Here is a 9,287-nt window from a genome sequence, read left to right as displayed (position 1 = left end):
AGGCCGCATTCCAGTGGATTGGGAACCGAGTACTCTCGTCCATCTATACAAGGGGAAAGGTGACCCTATGGACTGTGGCTCGTATCGAGCGATAAAGTTATTGGAGCATGGAATGAAGTTATTGGAAAGGGTGTTGGAGAGGAGGATAAGGAAGAAAGTGAAGATCGACGAAATGCAGTTTGGATTTATGCCAGGAAGAGGAACGACAGATGCGCTTTTTATTGTGAGGCAGTTGCAGGAGAAGGACATGGAGAAGAGGAAGGAGTTGTTTCTAGGGTTTGTTGATCTGGAGAAAGCATTTGATAGGGTTCCATGTGAAGTAGTGACATGGGCATTGAGGAAGTTAGGAGTGGAGGAATGGTTGATCAGAGTCGTGATGGCAATGTACAAAAGAGCACACACAGCTGTAAGGACGAAGGATGGGAACAGTGGTGAGTTTGAGGTGAAGGTGGGAGTGCATCAGGCGTCGGTACTAAGTCCACGACTATTTGTAGCTGTGATGGAGGTGCTGGCTCAGAACGTAAAGGAGGATTTACCGTGGGAGTTGTATGCAGATGATCTGGTGTTGATTGCGGAAAGTATGGATGGACTGAAGGAAAAGATGAACAAGTGGAAGGAATGTATGGACACAAAAGGTCTGAAGGTGAATATCGGAAAGACGAAGGTGATGGCAAGTGGTAAAGCATGTGGTGAGGTGGAAAGAACTGGGAAGTGGCCGTGTGCTGTGTGCAGGAAGGGTGTCGGAGTGAACTCAATTCAATGTACAATGTGCGCTGAGTGGGTTCATCAAAAATGTAGTGGTTTGAGAGGATCATTAACCAGTGTGGCAGCTACATTCAAATGTAAGGTGTGCACAGAGGGAGCCGCAGATGGAGGAAATGTTGAGTTCGATCTTGGAGACGGCATGAAGCTGGAAGGTGTGAAAACATTTTGCTGCCTCGAAGACATGCTGAATGGAGAAGGTGGATCTGACTCGGCAACGGTTGCTGGAGTAAAATGTGCATGGAAGAAGTTTTGGGAACTGAGTGGCGTGCTGATGAGGAGGGGAGTGTCGTTGAAGCTGAAGGGAAAGGTGTGTGCTGCATGTGTGAGAAGTGTTATGATTTATGGGACCAAGACATGGGTAATGAACGTAGAGCAGCAACGAAGGCTGGAAAGGGTGGAAATGCGAATGGTTCGGTGGATGTGCGGAGTATCGTTGAGAGAGAGGAAGACCAATGATGAATTGCAAAAGATGATGGAAATAGAGCCTGTGATGGATGCTGTGAAGACAAACAGTTTGAGATGGTTTGGTCATGTGTTGAGGAAGGATGAAAGTGACTGGTTGAGAAGAGTGATGGAAATGAATGTAGAAGGAAGTAGAGGACGGGGAAGACTGAGAAAGACTTGGCTAAAGATGGTGGAAGAAGAAATGCGGGCAAGGGGGTTAACAAGGGGAGATGCAGAAAATAGGGCAAAATGGAGAAGATTGTCATGGGGACCGCAAGGCTAACCCCCGCTCTTGCAGGGAAAATGGCCTTAAAATGCATGTTGTTGTTGTTGTTGTTGTAACATACAGGAATCTGGTCCTGGAATACCACTGGCTGCAGAATTCTGTTTTCAGAACAACCCACATTTGTATTGTAAAAGCGTGGTTTATTGATCGATAATGTGGTTTTCTAGTCATAACAATTATCATTTGGGGTATCTAAAAACCGGAATACAGACCATCAAGTCCCCCCTTTTTTCAGCAATATCTCAATCTCAAGCTAGTGCGGCAGTGCCAGGGGAAAAAGGGGAGGTGGCTGGGGGAGTCGAGGGAGGAGGTACGCCTGCCCAACAATGATCTTTACTTGCGCCGGGTTATTGGGCGACCGTTCATGTCGGACCCTGCCCATATATTTACCTCCGCCACAGATTGTTTTCAAATTTCCAACCCATTTGTTTGTCTGAGTGGGATATCTCAAAGTTATGGATGAATTTAGACAAAACTTGGTGGACAGGTTGGGTGCGTGACAAGGACGAATTTATTTCATTTTTCTGAGGATCCACATCCGCATCCAAATACTGGAATTTAAGTGAATCTTCACCATTGAGAGTGAGCACCAAAAACGACATAATAGCACAATATCAAAGTTGTGGATGGATTATGACAAAACTTGATGGACGAGTGGGGTAGGTGACCAGAACAAGTTGATTATATATTTCGGTTCATGTCCAGATGCAGATCCAGCCTATCAGAGGGATACAACACAAACTCTTCAGCCTGGCACAGGTATGTGCTTTACCGAGTGCTGTTCTAGTTTTTGTCCTCAACGAGTAAATAGGATTTGAATCTAAGATGTATCATGAGCCATGGTGTCAGAGGCATAAAGCAAATAGGCCATCTATGCTCTTATGGAAATGTACTCTATCACACATTTATCCACACTGCAATACAATACAAAAAAAAAAAAAAGACCCCAGGTCCTGAAGCTCACCTGGACCAGGAGCAACAGTCACTCGAACCCCCCAGCCCCTACTTGCCCCCTCAGACCCTGATATTTTTTAATGCCGTGAACAAACTTTGGTACATCATGGGATTGGGCAATGAAGGTTGTAATCAAGTTTCATTGAAATTGTGTTTGTAGTTTCAGAGAAGATAGCAAATACCTATTTTGTAGGGTCAAATCCCGCTCCCCCGGTAATCCCCCTTAATGAGCGCAGATTTTGATGCGGTCAATAAACCTTCGTTACGCATCAGATATGAAGCTAGTGGCCAAGTTTCATCAAACTGGTTCAAGCGATAATGACTGAAGTGTTTGCAGACTCACTTTCTGACTGACTTACCGACGTACACTGCTCATTTACATAAGCTCACCTAACTAAAGTCCAGGTGAGCTAAAAATGGGGCATAGGAGCCATAGGGTAAAGCATTAGTTTAGAAAAAGGGGGTTGACATTAGCCTTAGAGGGGATGGGGTTAGTATTCAGTTATACATATTAGACACATTTAAAAAACAAAAACAAAACACACAGAGAGACCTGGGGGGGTTGGGTTCTGTTCCACCTTCTGAAACCCGCAAATGGAGATAACAAACAACAACAGAAACTGTTTAATAATATTTGCCATTTTTATTTATTTATTTTTTGCCCAGGTGATTTTGGTAACTGCAACATAATTGTCACATCATTTATAGTCTACAAAGTTCATTCATTCTTTTAAAAACAATTTCATTCGATCAAAATAAAAACAAACTTGCCTTTTGCAGGACGGTTTTATTTCCTCTTTACAATAAATACATGACTTCATGAAGCGGACTTGTGTTTGTGCCACGACACCGAATAGTTATGTAAAACTATCGGAAGCAGGAAGCAATCAATGCAAGGCTGCACCCTATGAACGAATTGGCTACAAGAAAACCGCCTCAAACAATTAGCGATCTTCCTTCAGCCTCAAGATTAAGACAGGCTTCACAACCTTAAATTCAAACAGCCAGAAAACAGGTTTCTAATCATACTTTTAAGTACAAAGTGATCAACAAATCTCAGTAAAGGAACAGAAAAGGTGTAAAAGAAAAGAATTAAGGAATTGAAGTTCACTGAAATTAAACTTTTGTTCTTTTTTGGAAACTTTTGAGTAAATGAAATGAATCAGGATCAAAAAGCACAAGTTTCTTGAATAAGCACTTCTCTTATTACAGAAACCAAAACAGTTCCAAATTACCAGCACATTGTGCAAGATCCTGGTGAAAAATAAAAAATAATACTATTTTACATTCAAGCAACAGATTGCAAAATGAGTGATGTTGCCTTCTACTTTTTTGACATTGTGCAAAGAAAGTGGCTGCAACTGAATACAGCCATCCTGGTTTCGGAGGGGGGACGAGATCGGAGAGAAATAAAACGGTGATCGGAGGAAGTTGGAAGAAATAAAAAGTCCAGTTGCAGTAGCCGGGCGTCAAACCGTAACGGTTATGACAAAAGGTGTATGAAATGTTATTCCAAGTCGAGCACACGATTGCAAATTTCCCGTGTGAATTCGGAGCACTTCGACTTGCCCCCAAGGTCACTGGTGAGCACCTGTGGGAGAAAGGTCAATGTAGTCAAGGAGATGGAGAAATTACTTAGGGTGGTCTCATCTATACCTATAAAAGGCAAACATCTCTCATGGGTACAAATACAACTTTGTGTGTGAGGGGATGGGGATGGGGAGGGGGTAAGCGGGAGGTAACATCGGCTACGTGGCCACAGCCTCACGCAGGGGCGTGAGGGAGTGAGAGAGGGGTCTGGGAAGGGAGGGGGGTGTGTGCAAATTTCCTGTGTAAATGTGAACCGTGCAGCACCACTTTGTGGTGGTGGCAGAGTGGGTATTACAATTCCCTTTTTTACCTGGGAAATACCAAGGTTAGAGCACTCTTTGTATGGGTAAGTTTTTCCTCCTTCCTTTCACCCCCCCCCTCCCCCGGTTGAAATTTATATACATACAGTCACGTGAAAAGGTAAGTACACCCCACATAAAGTTTTGACTTTTTCAACATATTTCAACATACAGCTATTTGATCTTCATTTCAACAATATTGATAGATAAAGGTGATACAATATAACAAATATCATGAAACATTTACATTTTGTAGTCCATTGTATAATTTAGATAAACATAAATGCAAATTTCGCATGTGCAAAAAGTAAGTACACCCTTCGCTCTAATAGGTGGTATTGCCCCCTTTGGCAGAAACAACCTCAAGTCAGCGTTTCTTATAACTGTCTACCAGTCTCTGACATCGACTGGGAGAAATTTTTGCCCACTCCTCCATGCAGAATTCTTTCAGGTGTGCGATGTTTGAGGGGTTTCATGCATGCACAGCTCGTTTCAAATCCCCCCACAACATCTCGATGGGATTTAGATCCGGGCTTTGACTTGGCCATTCCAGAACCCTCCATTTCTTTCTTTTCAGCCATTCCTTGGTGGATTTACTGGTATGTTTAGGGTCATTGTCATGTTGCAAGGTCCACCTTCGGTTGAGCTTCAACTTTGTGACAGATGGCCTCATATTATCCTCAAGCACCCTCGGGTACAATGAAGAATTCATAGTGGATTCTATAATGGTGAGCTGCCCAGGCCCTGATGCAGCAAAGCTGCCCCAAACCATAATATTTCCACCACCATGCTTTACAGTTGGTATCAGGTTCTTGTGGTCAAATGCTGTCTTTGGTTTTCGCCAAACATGTCTTCTGGTACTGTGGCCAAATAGCTCCACCTTTGACTCATCTGTCCAGAGCACATTGTTCCAGAAGTGCTGGTCTTTGCCTCGGTGTTCATTGGCAAACTTTAGTCTTGCCCTGATGTTCTTTCTGGACAGCAAAGGTTTCCTCTTGGCACACCTCCCATGTAGATCAAATTTGTGCAGCCTCTTTCTAATGGTAGACTCGTGCACTTTGACATCAACAGTGGCAAGAGCTACCTGTAGGTCCTGTGATGACATTCTGGGGTTCTTAGAGACTTCTTTCAGCATCTTGCGGTCTGCTCTCGGGCTGAACTTGCTGGGGCGGCCTGGCTTGAACAAGTTGGCAGTTGTTTGGAATCTTCTCCACTTGTAGATGATCTTCCGGACAGTCGAATGATTGATTTCAAATTGTTTGGAGATCTTTTTAAATCCCTTCCCAGACTCGTAGGCATCTATAACCTTCTTTCTGAAGGCCTCAGAGAGCTCTTTTGATCTAGGCATGGTGACGCCGCACACTTCAACAACAAAGAGCAAACCAAACTAAATGTCTGAACCTGTCTGAATAAGACAATGACTGAATAAGACAGGTTCCTCCAAGATCCTCTCTAATGATGTTCTAATCATTTGCACCTGAGCTGGTGCACCCGATTCTAATTTTAGGTATTTGAAGTTGTGATAAATGTAGGGGTGTACTTACTTTTTTCACATGCGAAATTTGCATTTATGTTTATTTAAATTATACAATGGACTACAAAATGTAAATGTTTCATATTTGTTATATTATATCACCTTTATCTATCAATATTGTTGAAATGAAGATCAAATAGCTGGATGTTGAAATATGTTGAAAAAGTCAAAACTTTACATGGGGTGTACTTACTTTTTCACGTGACTGTTGTTACGGATTCGTCACTTCCGTCTTTGTGGTTTTCATCCACTGGAAGCATTTTTAGTTTCATGTACTATTATTGTTATAGTTTTGGTGTGAACTGGAGATAACTGTCTTCAAAGGTAAAATTGGAGTTTTAAAAGGAAACCGAAATGGATCGGGAGGAACCGGAAGAGGAGGCTGAAACGGATTAAGTGAGATCGGGAGAGAAAGGCCGATCGGCTTCGAGGTATCGAGCGGACGCTAGCGAACGTTGGTCACGAGCGAATATTGGTTTCCCCGGGAAAGGGATTCCTGTGACAGTCGTTATCGCTGTGGCAGATAAACCTGCATGACGGGTTTTGCGGTCGATTCCAAAAGTGAATCATTGTTGGAGAGCAGGTCCGCCTCCATGTCACCTCGTGCCAGCCGTTAGCCTGGTTCTCGTGTGTGTCGTGGATTTCGATTGGGAATTCGCCGTTTTCCGCTTGGGAGCTGCTGCTCGTTCATATCAGCGTCCTTGTCTGGTGAACTGAAGGTGTGAATTCCCCGTCGCCTTTTGGGTCAACTTTTGCCTGACTGACGTCGGCCCGACCCCACCCAGCGGCTCTTCAGCAGCGTCGACTGTCAGCCGTCCTGGGTTCAGGTCTCAATACGACCTTTTTCTTGTGATCACCGGAACGTGGATCGACTTTGGGCCTGGTGCCGTGACAGTGACTTTGGGGGTGTTACATTTCGCTCACGTGGAGTACCGTGAGTGATTGAGTTAAGAAACTGGTGGTACCATCATAGGAATTATAGGGTGTTTGTTGTGCAATTGAGATTTTATTGTACTTGTGCAATTTGTTATTATTGTGTGATATTAATACAATACTTGATTTTGTAACAATTGATTGGTGTGGTTTCACCATTGGTCATTGGCACACATAATAGCACATCGTTCTGCCGTGACTCCTTTCGGGGCTCGGAGGTACACCGTGACCGGGGTTTGGGGAGGAGCACGTAACACTGTATATATATTCTCGTGACTATATATTCTAGTATATACGTGACTGTGTATGTATATATATATATATATATGTGTATATATATATATATATATATATATATATATATATATATATATATAGTCGCGCCACCTACTATGATTATATAGTAGTAGTATTTAATTAAAATTTTATTTAATTTATATAAATATTTATTTATTTTGTACGATTTAACTCTACCAGTTGGCCTCAGTGGATAGTATGGCTCTACAGCACTGATTGCTCTCTGAAAGCAGAGAGAGAAATTTGGACTTTCACAAGAAATGTCAGATGCCAAGTGGGACAGCAAAGGAGAGGTTAAATGTAAAGTTCGTCTTCAACCAGGTTCAGGAAGGCCATACCACTCCAGATTGGGCAACGTCCTTGGAATCACAGGCGGCCTCAACTATAGTGCCATCTTTGAGCTAACTGGCAATGTGGCAATCAATGTTAACAGCAAGAAGTGCATTTGGAGTGGTCATCGTTAGCGGGACGCTAATCATGCAGCTAAACTAATCATCGGTTTAATGGATGTGGCATTGCAGAATTGCTCTCAGAAGCAGGTGTCAGAGGCGATGGCACCATCAAGGTTGCACTGAAGATTACGAAAGTGAAACAGGTAATGTGGGACTACAATCTTCTGTATGAAGCAACCATGAGGAAATGATCAACCAGATATCTGCGATCACAAAGCGATCGCCAAGGGAAACTAAACCTCCCCTGGTGTCCGCTATCCAGTGATGGGCAGGTTTTTTTGGGCTATCATACGACCTCGACTTTCGACATTTAGGGATAGAGCTTAACTTAAGGAAATGTGTCCCCATCTACAAGCTATCCATAAAACATCGTGAAAATCGGAGGAAAATTATTCAAGTTATGATCCAGAAGGTGAGGTTAAAGCTATGTTAAGGTGACCAAAAATGTGCCCTGGGAGCGTATCAACTCCATTAAAACACGACGTCCTTGGGAATATCTCGTCTGTTTAACACCGTACTTTCTACAAACGCATCCATGACGTTAAGTGGATATGTGCTGTCATGCTTTTTTTTTTTTTTTTTTTTTTTTTTTAAAGTCGCCGGAGGCATTACGTTTTCAGGTTGTCCGTCCGGCTGTCCCTCGGTCCCTCTGCCCGTCTGTGATAAGTTTTCGTTTCCGCAATAACTTGAGAACGTCAGAAGGGATCTTAGTCAAACTTGGTGCAGCTATGTATTATGATGCAAGGATGACCCGATTAGATTTTGGCGTCAAGAGGTCAAAGATCACAAGTTACAATTATTTTGTTACCACGATAACTTAAGAACAGCTGAAGGGATCTTAGTCGAGCTTGGTGCAGGTATGTGTGAGTACAAGGTAAATATTAACTGATTACATTGTGGGGTCACAAGGTTAAAGGTCAGAGGCTATTTTAAGTAAAAAAATTATGTTGCCACACCAACTTGTGAACAAGTGATGGGATTTTGAGCAAATTTGGTATCGGTATATATGATGCACAAATGAACTGATTGGATTATGGCATCAAGGTTAAAGGTCAGAGGTTATGTCATGTAAAAATGTGATAACTTGTGAACAGCTGAAGGGATTTAAATTAAAACTTGGTACAATTATTATAATGATGTAATAATGTGGGTGGAGGCATATTGGTCGACGTCATGACATCCAAGAGTGTTTTAGTTTTTAAACTTAAATTAGCAATTATACAATTTGTTTCAGAAAATACCACTTTGCAAAAATATGTACTGTATATTCATTTATCAATATCTTAAACCTTGGATAAGTCGATTCTGAATATAATTTGAGGCCCGGACTTATGTGGAAAAAAGTATCGATTTCTACACCGAAAACTTCGGTACTGTGCTGTCCCTTAAACTTGGGACCTACCTGCTCACGCTCGGTAGTACAGTATATGTACAAGATTCCATAGTATCTTTTGCCAAAGTGTAGGCACGTTATGGCCAGCACCCTGGCCAAACTACTATCCTAATCTTCAGTGGATCTTGCATCAAGGGCAAAACTGTTCATCATAAATGATGCAAAATTGCAACAATGTGCTGCATACACTCGGACCGGGACCAATAATAATGCATTTAATACAATTATTTCTTAAAAGTTAGGTCTTGTTGCTCCTTTGCCGGTTGAGCCTCGTCATATCACACACAATGACATTAGCACATGTGAAAACACGCGCAACATTGTATTATACAATTTCAGA

At 42.4% G+C, this 9,287-nt stretch overlaps 1 protein-coding gene across 1 annotated transcript in view; it reads right to left on the bottom strand.

Annotated features, from left to right (window-relative positions):
- Positions 1-3,216: 3,216 nt before the first annotated feature.
- Positions 3,217-9,287, bottom strand: part of IDH3A (isocitrate dehydrogenase (NAD(+)) 3 catalytic subunit alpha) — a 31,818-nt gene continuing 25,747 nt past the window's right edge. The window contains exon 11 of the mRNA XM_068127206.2: positions 3,217-4,040. Within this exon, the coding sequence (XP_067983307.1) occupies positions 3,957-4,040 (84 nt within the window). The 3' untranslated portion in view covers positions 3,217-3,956. The remainder of the gene's footprint in view (positions 4,041-9,287) is intronic.

Source organism: Myxine glutinosa, chromosome 10 (genome assembly GCF_964187855.1).
Source record: "Myxine glutinosa chromosome 10, kmMyxGlut1.1, whole genome shotgun sequence".
Classification (NCBI taxonomy): domain Eukaryota; kingdom Metazoa; phylum Chordata; class Myxini; order Myxiniformes; family Myxinidae; genus Myxine; species Myxine glutinosa.
The sequence above is the reverse complement of the archived record's forward strand: the minus strand, read 5'-3'. Positions and strand labels throughout refer to the sequence as shown.